Source organism: Morone saxatilis, unplaced genomic scaffold (assembly GCF_004916995.1).
Source record: "Morone saxatilis isolate NCDOM2014 unplaced genomic scaffold, NCSU_SB_2.0 Contig18, whole genome shotgun sequence".
NCBI lineage: Eukaryota > Metazoa > Chordata > Actinopteri > Moronidae > Morone > Morone saxatilis.
The window spans coordinates 24,867,110-24,880,395 of record NW_023339740.1 but is presented as its reverse complement, the minus strand read 5'-3'; the positions used below and the strand labels follow the sequence as shown (position 1 = coordinate 24,880,395).

The following is a 13,286-nucleotide window of genomic DNA, read 5'->3' as shown; positions in this document are numbered from 1 at the left end:
CAGGCCATTTAACCATCCAAATGATTTCTAAACGGGTTTATTAAGCTGAAAAAGTTGCCAAGTTCCCCTTTAAACTACGCCTGAAAAAAATGTCAAATGTGAGACTTTAAGGAACATTTTTGGGCCACAATAATTATTACAAAAGTGTGAGATCCTAGAGGGACAGTGAAAAGATGTAACACAGTGCTGAAGACACTCATTCAGACAGTTGATTGGCTACTACACCTCTCTGTGCTACATGGCTTCACAGTGATGATTAACTGAGCTAATCTTTTCAGGAGATGTTTATAAAATTGAAGATATTCAGACGTCTAGACTCTTGATCGGGACTCGTTCCGGAGGTCTACACGTCGGCGGGGTCACCGTGGAAACAACCTGAAAAAAAGACAACTCTGGATATTACAGCAGGAAAACATTTGTCCTCCATCTCAAAGACAAACTATATAATTGTTCTCTTTATGCTACATTCGGTGAAAACGTGGACAAAGACACTCCTAAAGAACACGCCGGTGACGCTACACTAACTCACTCTACCTGTGTGAATCCTGTCTTTCTCCAGGCTGCTTAGACTTGAAATACTTTGTTCGAGGGACATCTAAGAGTCAGGATTTTAGTTTAAGCTCATCAGTTTTCTGCTGAAGCTTTATTTCTCAGTGTTTTCACATGGACACGTCATCAGTGATGTAAACTATGGTCACTCTTGGTTCACCTCTCCCAGGGAACCAAGAACTCCTCTGTCAGGTTTCTGAAGGGGAGCCAGGGCTCACCTGTACAAGGTGATGCTGCGTTCAAGGTCGTCCCAGTCACCATCATAAGAACATAAGAACTTGTTCACACTGTGCGACCACAAGAGATTTAAAATGTTTTTAATGTGGAAAAAGTTCAAACTGTTGCAGCTTTGTGTTTGACTGATTCTTGTGATTGGGGACATTGAGTCTCATGATCTGAAGTCACCCTGAAGCTCTTCTTTATTTATTTTATTATTTATTTCTGTACTCTCAAACAGCAGTGGTGAAAAACAATGTCGATGTCAGCGAGATAAAGCTGTTTCTATGTTTACACAATTATGTTGGGTCTTCTTTTTGGGGTTGACTGTACCCAAAAAGCTTTTACACCAAGTGTAACTCTTCTTCAGCGGATATCTGCTCATGTGTTATATGGTTATTATTTATGTACATTGTCAAGTACTTATGGAACTTTGGCGTCATGATAACAGGTGGACATATATGACAGTAACTCATGTCTCAAACATGGTTTCTAGCATCGAGTGTGAATGTCCACTGACTCCTACTGGATGATGTTGAGCCCTGTACACTCTTGAAAACTCAACTGCAACTTCACCGGTGTTCATTAGTTACCTGTAATTGTGTTTAGTAGCAGAGATGTCATGTGTCTCACCTAACGGCCCCAGGCCATGATGATGAAGGTTGGTTTTTCCTCTTCAAATGTGACAGATCTGCGTCTCCTATTACTTCGACTGCAGCTCTGGGTTAAAGTTAAAGACAGACAGAGAGAGAGAGATACAGTTAGAACCAACACTGATATAGATATTTGTGGATAAGATCTCCTTAAATCTGACAGTTTTCAGCTTTTTGGTCACATTGGTGATGTAGCTCTGTGGATAGCTATTGGCTGGTTGTCCCATCACACATTTGTCTGGTTTGCGCCCCTTAGTTTCAAAGCAGGAAAATCTTAATTCCACAGCATACAATTATATTTTAGTCAATATTGTGCTTCCAACTTTGTGGCACTTTGGGGAGAAGACCCTTGTGTACAAAGCCACCTCCATAAAGAGATGGTTTTCCATGTTTGGTGGGGAAGAACTTGGCTGGTCTGCACAGAGCCCTGACCTCAACCCCATCCAACATCTCTGAGATGAACTGGAACACCAACTCTGAGTCAACCTCACTTATGGTACTATCGCTGTAAATCTCTGCAGTCTTGTTACAAGATCTGGTGGAAATCCTTCAGAGAAGTAGCAGATCAATGGCTGCGATGCATGCAAGCAAGCAAATGGTGTGTTTCTGTATTTGGTTGTGTTTTGTTAGATTTATTGTCAATTTGGTGAAGATGTTTTCTTAATTTGCTTCTGTTTTTGTCAATTTGAATATGTGTTTTTTAATAAGCATATCAAAGGTGGGTGATGCTGATTTATCTGATTGTTAATAAAAACCACAGCAGCAGCCTGACACATCTGAAAACTGATGCTCTTGTTTAACACCCTGAGGATGAAGGGTAGCTTGTTCTCGTGTCCGTGAGTATTTTTGTGGACGTACCGGGGTGCAGGTCTCGTTGGCTTTGACACATAGGCTTATTGAGCAGTGCAGGAAGACGTCTCCAGATTTCCCACTGAAATGGAACATTTTGAAGGAGAAGTAGTTGGATGCACTCTCTCCGTTGCCCTCTACAGTCACAGTGTTGTCGGCAGGGTTTGCACAGCTGCTCAGAAACAGACAAACACACCTGACATCACCAAAAGGACCACTATAGCACTCATCAGAAACTGAACCCTTTCAAGACCCCTCATAGAACATATTTAGCTTTCAACATAAATTTGTAGCAAACACCATCTGGATGCTGTTCTAGCTGAGTCTGTTTTCTCTGTGGGGTTCTGCAGGGATCCATTCTTGGACCATTATTATTCCTTATTTATATTAATGATTTATGTTTGCAGATAACACAACTGTACAAATATTATATTGCAATGGGATATTTCCCCACGGGGATTATTAAAGTATTTCTGATTCTGATTCTGATTCTGATATTGCACTTTATTGCGATATTAATAATAATTTGATGAATTCTGCAGCTCTACTGTCGGCATGAGAGATGGGTTCACTGTGGTAAGACAACATCTCACATTTCATTGATTTATTAAGCCAACGATATTGTGGCACCTGATTGTATTAACCTGCTTGTTTTAAGCAATAACGCTCTGGTTTCACTAACTTTGGCCCCTACAAAGGTTTACAAAAAAAAAAATTATAATATTTTGTCTTGATTTCCTCTAAAAAGGTTTATGGATTTGATAAACATACAAAAATATTGGTTCTGATTACATAAAGAAATAATGGTGAAACAATAGAAAAACTCTAAAATGCTCAAGAGGTTCACATAATTTCAAGCAGCACTATACATCAGATACACCAATTTTATGTTTTTATATCAATATTGTTGTTGTTGTGATGCATTTTTTCTTTTTATTAGTTTGCTGCAACTTTTACTGTATTTTCTGTAAGGAAAATCTTGTGTTTTTTGTAAATGTTACCTTTGTTAGAGGCTTTAAATAAGCCCACCTGGGTTTTCTGCCTCTTCCTGCACTGTATATTATTTGTTGTCCTGTCAGTTTGATGTATCTTTTAACTGTGCAAAATAGAGACTAAACTAAACTACTGATTCAGAATAATTAGGTTGATGAAAGCTTAAAACATTAATTGATTGAAAGCTGACGACCAACCAATAAGTGATCTAAACCTTTTAATCCAGAACTTCCTACTCACAAAAATTCTCTCAGCTAACAACACCAGTGAAAGTGATTTTGGGGGTTTATAAATAAAACTTTATTGGTTTCCCCCGTGCCAACAGACTGGATAACCACATCAGTGCGTCTCTCACCTATCGATGATGAGGTTGTATCTCAGACTCGAATTGGGCGATGGTTCATTGGTTGCGTAGCAGGAGTGCGTCACTAAAGCAACCTGATCATCCAGAATGTCCGCCTTCAACTCAAACCAGATCTTCTGGTTCAGGTGGAGCGTGCTGTTCGCATCCACAGCCTGTGTGCGGTCGGGGTCGCTGTAGGCCTTCATGGTCACAGTGGTGTTCCAGTATCCAAATGTAGCATACGCGACCGTGGAGCTGTACGAACACACACACACACACACACACACACACACACACACACAGATCAGCTCTCTTATAATCACAAAGTAATGAAACCTTTAAACCTTTACAACTACATACTCCTCTCTGAGTGTATCAGTGTGTTCAGCTGACATTTAATATTCTTTATATTATTAATCCATACTAATAAAAGGCATTTGATGTTTTATTTTATGAAATCAGTGTGATCACTGGGACTTTGATTTAAGCTAATGGTCTATGACGATAGTCTTAAAGGTTCAGTGTGTAACATTAAGGAGGATCTATTGGTAGAAGACTGGAATATAATGATTGAATAGGTATGTCTTTCCATTAGTGTATAATCACCTGAATACTGGACCTTTAAGGGATTTATATTTTACCAACAAATGTTATCATTTGGGATCAGAAGAAGTTGGTCTAACATGTTTTCAGATTAGAATAGATAGTATTCCCAACAAGATTCAGGTATTTACATCTTCAATTTGGGGATCATTGTATATCATCATATTACATTATATATATTATATATTCTACCTGACCCACAGAGAGAGGAGTTGGAGAAACTTTGTGTTTTGTAATGTTCTGTGCAACAATATGTTGTGGAACCCCCCCCCAAGGACACACCTGTTGGTGTTGTCTTTGATTTTGATTTCCATAGAGAAATTGAAGCTTATATCTGGAATAACAATGGGACAGCTGAAGTCGAGCAATTCCTCGTTGTTAGACGACACCATGATGCCATTCTTGTTCATAAATTGGCTATCGTTGCTCATCTGAAAGGTCACATGGAGTCAGACATTGTTACTGCAGAAAACCTTCATCTTACAGTTTATTCATCTTACATCTGAATTTCTTTAGACATTCACTGTTGCTAACTGAGTCCGGCCCATTCTCCACACTTTATGCACTCTTTGCGTACAAAACTAAGTCCGTGAAGGTTCGGGGCTTAGGCATTACGGTGGAGATTGGGATTGGTCCAATGAGTCTCACAGATCATCAACATTACAAGAAAAACCAGGGAGTCACAGGTCAGACTACAGTATAATGATTAAAAACTACAGAGGACATCTGGCTGCTTGTTGAGAGTCAATAAGTAGAAGAGAGACATTCACCTTGATCATCGTCCCACAGGGGTTGGCCTCGGTGTCAAAGGCTATGGTCACCATGTGGGTCACGTTGTCCTGTTCAGCTCTGCATGAGCTGTCATAGAGGTGTAATTCAGTGTAGTGGATGTTTCTGTCCTCCAGGAGACAACCAACCAGAGTAGCATACGGAGAAGTGCCATTGCACACCACCGAATAACCTGAACACCAGGACACGCACAACAGTTAGTAAGTAAGTCAAACATGCAACAAACGACAAAAACTAAATACAGCACTAATAAAACATTTCAATATTAAAAGTGTTCTGAATGTAGAAAGGCTGAAAATGCATTTATATAATTTATATGGACACAGCACCAACCCCAGAATACTGTTTTAATAACAGAAACAAATCTGGGTGTGTTAAGGCTCCATGGCTCCAGAAACCTTTTTTAACTTTGCGTCTATACAGGAAATGGGGATGTGTTTGTGTATAAATAACAACCACTATTTCCTTACCTGTGCTATTTAGATCAGATCTGCACAGCATCATGGTAAAATGGTAAATGGTAAATGTACCTCCACTACGTGCCACATTCACCCTTTCACCAGCACATTCACACAGTGATGGCAAAGCCATTCCCAAACCGGAAACTAACTCATTTTACCACACGTCACAACGTGGGTGGCGTCTGGATTGCGCCGAGATCCCGGCGGCGGCAAGCCGCCAACTCAAACGGAAACTACCTCATTTCATACACACTCACACACCAATGCACAGCATCAGGAGCAATTTGGGGTTCAGTATCTTGCTCAAGGATACTTCGACATATGGCGGGAGGAGCCGGGGATTAAACCAACAACCTTCAGAATAGTGGACGACCTGCTCTTCCTATTACAAGGTATTTTGTCCAAGTTACATTACCAATAAAACAATATATTACATAGTTGGGTGAAAAGTTGTATTTTACAGCTTTAGGACCAACAATTAAGGCTTTAGGTATTAACAATAATGCACTGTACTGTTACTGTTACAGCTAATGTACTAGACTACTGCAACATAGAGCAGTAGCTTCCAACCCTTTTTCCTTAAGGGACCCCTTTTCTATCACTGACGACCCCTGACATGTGATAGATTTTGTGGATATTTCATATTATATCAAAAACTGTACAATGAACCAAAATAGTGAACTCAGTAACTGCAGGAAGTTTGTGTAAAACGAGTGATTTTTGGTGAATTTTGAGCAGATTATTTACTGTTTTTTTGCAATTCTCTGTCTGTATTATATATTTGTATAATTTTTAGCAATCATACATACTTAAAAGGCTTATATTTAAAAAAAAATCAGGGGTTTCTTCTAATTCTTCTATTAGCTCTTTGGTTGTTTTAACTTCTCTAATGCAGGACAAGGCTGTTTATCAGAGAGTGAAGGCTCTGTGAATATAATTTGTGTTCTGGTCTTTAAAGTTTCGATCTTAAATAATAATCTAAACTGTAAAAATAACTATTTAACTTACTTTACATTTACTTTTCTTTCATAGAAAGTAACCAAATGCTGAGATTAAGGCATGCTGTGTATAGTTACAGTTGTAGGGTAAGTAGAGATGGTGCAACTAAATAAATTGGCAAGTTTGGTGTAAAACTATAGATTGTCACTTGTGTTACGGCCGTCTTACCTAAAGAGTTTTGGGATCTGTAAGGGGAAGCAAATATGGCCCGACAGTGACAACGGGTTCCATTACTGGTGCTGTTATCGCCGCAAAATTCATGAGCACTGCAGAACTGGTCCTGACAGAAGGCCTGAGGGTCTTCAGCTGCAGAGAGAAAGAGAGAGAGACAGAGTTGATGTTACAGGCTGAAGGAAACAGAACAGCAGAACAACACATGAAACTGGTTCTGTATGGAGCCATTATTGTACCAAAACTATTTACAAATGTGAGTTTAAAGTTGTGTAACTGTCTCAATCTATGTGTGTGTGTAATCAGATTTGTAAATGTGTAAAATAATCTACACTAGCTTTTGTCTTTTCATCTTCCTCAGTGGATGAATTCTACTGACTGTGGTGATCACTTAAAGGACGAGTTTGGAGGATTTAATGGCGTTAATGCAGCTCAGCCTTGCAAGCAGGGTTTGAGTCATGTGAGACCCAGTGGGAGCTCCCATAAAAGCACATAATGCATTTTTTCCAGTGTAATGAGTATTATTTGTCTCTGTATTGACTGTTTGCTTTCTTGGATTTACAGCTCACAAAAACTGAGGCATAGGATAGGAAACTGTGCACCCACAGCCAACAGCGTGTAAAATAATAACACAGACGATCACATGATGATAAAAAGGGCAGAATGGCGTTTTCCTCTGAGAGTCAGTAATTTATCGGTCATAGGTGTGGGTCTATTACTCACCTTAATACTAAGGGATGGAGAGGGTGGATGGCAGGTTAACAAGGGAGATGTATTTTAGTAATTTTGCTTTGAAGAGGGATGGTATCCATCCTCGAATCGCCTACTGACTATCCCTGAGTAGAGCCTCACAGAGCCACTAGCTGATTCTAAGAGAGCTGACCCCTTAAATTATATCATGCTTTCTTTGTATAACTCAGCACTGAAGGGCTCTTACAGCAGTTGGCCTTTGTCCTCCAGCCCGCCAGTGTGTCATTGATGTACAGGCTGGAGGCTCTGGCATAGGCCTCCAGGAACTGACACTTGAGACCGTCCACCGCAGGATATTTGCACAAAGTGTAGTTGCAGGCGGTTATGAAGGGGTCCGGTTTGATGTTGCTGTGAGAGGTGTTGAAGGGCGCCTCCTTCAGGAGATTACAGCTGTTCCAGTGAAGCAGAGACGGGGAAAAGTGTGAGATGGAATATAAACAAGCATAAACAAGACATTTGTAGACATTTTCTGAACACATTTATTATTAATACATGTAAGTTAGTGGCCGCGACTCTACTGGAACCAGAGGGAGCCATGGGATCCTGCAAAACCGTGGCCACTACACAAAAATGTCAGCTGCATCCCTCATCAGACCCTGTACAAATGTGAGTGTTTCATCTGGGTTCAGGTGTGTTTCTGCTTACTATTCAGCTGTCTTGTTGCAGTCGATCGTACTGTTAGTGGTGTCCACGTACTGCGTCTCACACCTGGGGGCAACAAATAGCAGAGGATCAGGACTGTTCTTCTACTACGTCATAAACAAAGCACCCAAACATCCAACCACTAACAGCAGTAACTGGTTCAGCAGTCAGTTGTTGTGATGCAGGTCTTACCCGCTGGCACTGTAGTTAGAGGATCTGGCTTCACTGATGCTGGAGTTGCCACATAAACCCTCCACAAATGGAACTTGTCCACTTGGTCCTGGTCAGTTTCAGGAGAGAATCTGATCAATAAACTGGCCGCACACTAAAGCACAGCATCCAATAGTTGATTTAAAAACAACAATCACAACATGGCAGCTTCTGAAGATACAAATAATAATTCATTATTAATTAATTAATTTCACCATCTCACCTGCGGCTGTTTGCACACTATGTGATGGGCAGTAAGGCATTACTAGTAATAATATAACCTTCCCCAGTAACAAGTAGTGCAGCTCAGTGGTTCCCAACCTGGGGGTTGTGACCATTAATAGGGGTCATCAAAGCTTTGTGAGGCCTTCTTGGCTTTGAGGGGCCTAAGAAAACGTATATCTCTACATTTCATTGATTTCTATGAAGAAAACTACATTAAATTGTTATTTTTTTATTTTTAAAGTTTAGATTTGTATTTAATACCTAAACTTTGAAGATGAACACAAACTGTAATCACAGAGTCTCGTCCTGCATTAGAGAAGTATGCAGTTAAAATGACCACTGACATAAGCCACCCACAAAGGCTCTGACTGAAGTACAGGTAAAACTAGATGTGCAGCTGCATTGTGGAAGATTGAGAGACTTTTGATATTGGGGGTTTAAATCCAAGAATCACTGCAGTGTGTGTTCTGGGAGTGTTTTATAGATAGATAGATAGGATAGATAGAGTAGATGTATAGATAGATAGATAATAGATAGATATGATAAGATAGATCAGATAGAAGTAGATGATAGAATAGATAGATACAATACATACAAAAATAATATATTATAAATAGAAATATTTAAATTAGAATGTGAAAAGAAAAGATAAGAATATTGTATAAATATGATCTATAATATCAAAATGGTTATATTAACACATATCACATATGATAGTGAAGTATATGTTCCAGTATTGTGGAGTGGAGTGTTTTGTACCTTTAATGTGTATCTGTGCGGTGTAGCCATCAAAGAAGACCGTCACTGTGTAGTTCGAGTGGGACATCTTGGCGCTCACTCCGGTCTTGTTCTTAGAGAGCTCCACACCGTGAACCACTTGGGCAGTTGTGTTGAGCATCATCGTTGTGTTGTCCAGCTGCGGCACAGCAGAAGGAGAAACTTACATTATTAACACTGCTGTGTTTCTGGTCCAGTGGCGTATTTCTATGGCTCGACTAGAGTAGATAATGTCATCAGCTGAGTGAGAAGCTGTGATTTATAAAATGAGAAATTAAAAGGTTCAGACTACTTTCCATCCACAGTATTATAAATTATTAAGGATTTAATGATACAACTCATGATACTGGGTTTACAATCAGGATTTTCTCACAGTTTAAAAAGAATAAATTATGATAAAGACAAAGATCTACTAAACTAATGTTTTCTCTTATTTATTTCTGAGGTTGAGTATAAGCTGCGTTTAGGTGCCTTGCTCAAGAGCATCTCGGCAGTGCACAGGAGGTGGAACTGGCCCTACAGGCGGAGCTACTGCTGACCCAAAATGTAATCATGTAATCAGGATTTTTTTAAAAGGTAACTGTAATCCATTACATTTACAGATGTAAAAAAAAAAAAAAATGATGTAATCAGATTACAGTTACATTCAGGATTATAATTTCAGTTTTTCTTTAAAAATACAGAAAGACACATTTTAAATGATAAAAGATTACATTGTTCTGTTGTCTTATATGATATTTATTCTCTGTTGTATTCATTTGCATAGTTGGTGTTGAGGTAAGTGTTTTTTTTAAATATTTTTGTTGGGCTTTTTATTGCCTTTAATTGATAGTGACAGCTAAAGAGTGACAGTAAAGGGGAGAGGGGGAGAGAGAGAGATAGTGAGGGTGACACTCAGTAAGGGATACAGGTCGGATTCAAACCTGGGCCGCTGCAGCAAGGACTCAACCTTTGTTCATGGGGCATCAGCTCTACCAGGTGAGTTATCCCAGTGCCTGACTACATTTTTTAACAGGTAATTAGTAATAGTTTTAGCTTATATTTTTACAGCAACCTTCCCAACCTTGCCTGGGTGTCATAGTAAAGGTCAACTCACACTAGCTTTTTAAAATGGCAAAATCCTGGAGCAAAATTAATTAATTATCAACAATCTCAACACAAGAGGATCCTGTACTGACTCCATGCTGCTCACCTGAACTCTCCCGCCTTGTTCCAGATAAATATGAACACCTGGATTAACCAGAAACAGGATCACACTGTCCAGAAAACTAACATCTTGACGGCGTCGTTCCTTGAATGTGGCGTGAATCAGTAAATCTGGGATTGATGAGGTGTTCATCAGAGTGTACCCACACCGGTCCTCGATATAGCTGACAGAGCTGTGGACATCAATGACAGTGGGGCCGGTCACGGTGCACAGGACACACCTGGTGGAGGTGGAGAGGGACAAAATACCTCTGTCAGCATGAGAACAGATTTACTGATGGTTCTGCATCGATTACACAACAGCTTTATGTCTACGTTCACACATGTGGCCCCAAATCTGACTTTTTTTTGCTCATATGTGACTCAGATCTGATCTCTATGATCCAAAATCATAGAGAATCTGATCTTTTCAGTTCTGATTTGGAACACTATCATATGAGACTTTTATGTCACTCTGGATCTACGTTCTTCATGTGTTGTCACCTGTAATGACACTGTTATCTGATATGACCCACAATGAACACATAATGTGAAAAAAAATCAATCAGATTTGACCCATTATTAACACTCGATCACTAAAGTATTGCAGTGTGAATGTAGCCTGGGGGACTTCGACCCTAATTAACCAAATCTGGTCAAATGTTTTCTCTATTCACACAAACAAACTTCCTCTGTAGCAGTTAAGGAGTTTAAGTCATTGTTTGGCCCTCGTGGTAAAGTTACTTAAACATTGTCATAGCATTTTCTATTAAATATAAATAAACATATTTACTGATCTCCCTGGCAGAGCTCCTCTGAGCCACAGGTGCTGAAATGGAGCACAGCAGTCAGGTAAACCACCAAACGAAGCATGTTGGAGGCCGGTCGCAGAGCTGGAAGACACAAAATATTATATATGGTTATTTTAAACATTCGGTACGAACAGGAAAGATTATTACAGCAAGCCAGCTTTAATCCACATATGGGAACCTGATTATTGTTTTAGTAAATTACAATCAGCTCCACCTTTTTTTTTTCCACCTTACATATTATTGATCACTAAAAGTAAAAAATATGATACTGCATGATGAACTTCTATTTTTAATTCTATTATTAAACTTTTATTTAGACAGGTCAGATTATATACTTATGATCCCTGTATACGCTCTCTCAAGATTACGTAGATAATTTATACTTTTATACTCTATCCCTCTGTGGTATGCATTATGATGCCAGTTAGGAAAAAAATGTTTGGAGTGTTTTTATGTCTTAAAATAGACTAAATAAACATAATCTAAAGAACTTTTATAAAAAATATATATTTTTTTTAATTTTGGGGGTTGTTGCCTGTAGGCAACATTGTACCATAATGGTGCTAAAGTGAAAAAGAGAGTTTTTTTTTTAATTTGAACATAATTTATTTCATAAACATGTGTAAAAGATTCAATAGCTTCAACAGGTTACAATACATGCCATTTTAAATTGAATTAAAGGGTTTCTTGTCTGAACGTTGCCTGTAGGCAACATTGTACCATTGTGGAACAACCACTGAAATCGAAATGTTTCGAAGAGTTGTAATTTAAGCGTAAGCGTAATTTCATAAACCTTTAAGATGAACTAACCTAATCAAGAAAAAGATCATAAATCATTTGCAAAACAAGAAGCTGGTGTAAGATTCCAGTGTTTGATCATCCACTCCTTCCAATTTCAATGGCATGTTTCCTATCAGTCCTCTGTGTTCTTTCCTGACATGCGTTGCCATCATTTGTGGTTGTTTGCTGCTCAATGCTTATGGGAACCCCCCGCCATGGAAAGCACCGTTTTTTATCAGGAGTGAAGCACCAGCCTACGGTGACGACATTTGTGCACTGCACTTCCACTATACGACCTTACATCTCCAGGCGCTGATTGTGCACCTTGCCCCTTTTTCTCCGCACCAAATAGGTCAAATAGTCAGTGTTCTCCTGACGCACAGGTTATGATGGCACTGCATTTCATCACTAATGAATCCTTATTCAAACTTCACAAATCAACTTGAAGTGTGATTTCTACCCCTCTACCCTCCCTTAAAGTGGGTATAGAATGAGGTTAAATTAATTCTGTAAATGGAGGAAAATGTGTGGAAATTTTAAGCAAATAAGACAAAGTTATAAGGCTAAATAAGGCAAAGTTCACTATGGCCTATAGAGTATAGTTATTCAGGAGGGAAACACAGCTAGGTCTGAACTTTACTTTACTGCAACAAACATCAAATTTATCTTTGTTAAATTGTAAAGATCAGATGCTTTTGAACATTATATATATGCTTTTGAACAAACACACACTACCAAAATCTCATGCTGCCATGGTGATTCCATAATGGTTCACTGTTGCCTCAAGGCAACATATGCAATTGTCCATAATGGTACGTTGTTGCCTCTGGGCAACAGTTGCATTTTATTAAGTTTCCATTATTTAATTAGCAAAAAATTGCATTAAACTATCAGAAATGAAGGGTTAGTCACCTATTAGTATGAATATATTTTTTTCCTGATGGAAAAGTTTCAGGAAATGATGTTTTCAGACCCTTTTTGTGGTGCAAAATGGTAAAGCTGTTTCCTTTGAAAAAGTCTGTAAAAAAAAGTTTCCATATGGCTTCCTGAAAGTCATGTGACAAATTTAAAGCCATTGTTATTGGTCCGCTATGGTCCTCCCTCCTTTTTAAAGGTATAGTATCATTCAAAAAGATGCATTGTGGAGATTTTACAGGCCAAAAATGGGTGTGTTGCCTGAGGGCAACACCATACCATAGAGGGCTATACGTTTATTGTTTGTTAAATTTGTTGTATTTTTACACATTGTGTTACTACTAACCATAAATAAAGGATTTAA

General features: G+C 38.9%; 1 protein-coding gene across 1 annotated transcript in view; it reads right to left on the bottom strand.

The window, feature by feature from the left end:
- The window catches only part of LOC118328175 (alpha-tectorin-like), an 18,227-nt gene extending 6,939 nt beyond the window's left edge, over positions 1-11,288 (bottom strand). Inside the window, exons 1-11 of the mRNA XM_035661783.1 lie at positions 11,209-11,288; positions 10,423-10,657; positions 9,213-9,369; positions 8,211-8,298; positions 8,022-8,084; positions 7,564-7,766; positions 6,624-6,755; positions 4,977-5,167; positions 4,489-4,637; positions 3,616-3,858; positions 2,277-2,439 (exon numbers count right to left, since the gene is read on the bottom strand). Of these exons, the coding sequence (XP_035517676.1) occupies positions 2,277-2,439; positions 3,616-3,858; positions 4,489-4,637; positions 4,977-5,167; positions 6,624-6,755; positions 7,564-7,766; positions 8,022-8,084; positions 8,211-8,298; positions 9,213-9,369; positions 10,423-10,657; positions 11,209-11,288 (1,704 nt within the window). The remainder of the gene's footprint in view (positions 1-2,276; positions 2,440-3,615; positions 3,859-4,488; positions 4,638-4,976; positions 5,168-6,623; positions 6,756-7,563; positions 7,767-8,021; positions 8,085-8,210; positions 8,299-9,212; positions 9,370-10,422; positions 10,658-11,208) is intronic.
- Between the last annotated feature and the right edge of the window lie 1,998 nt (positions 11,289-13,286).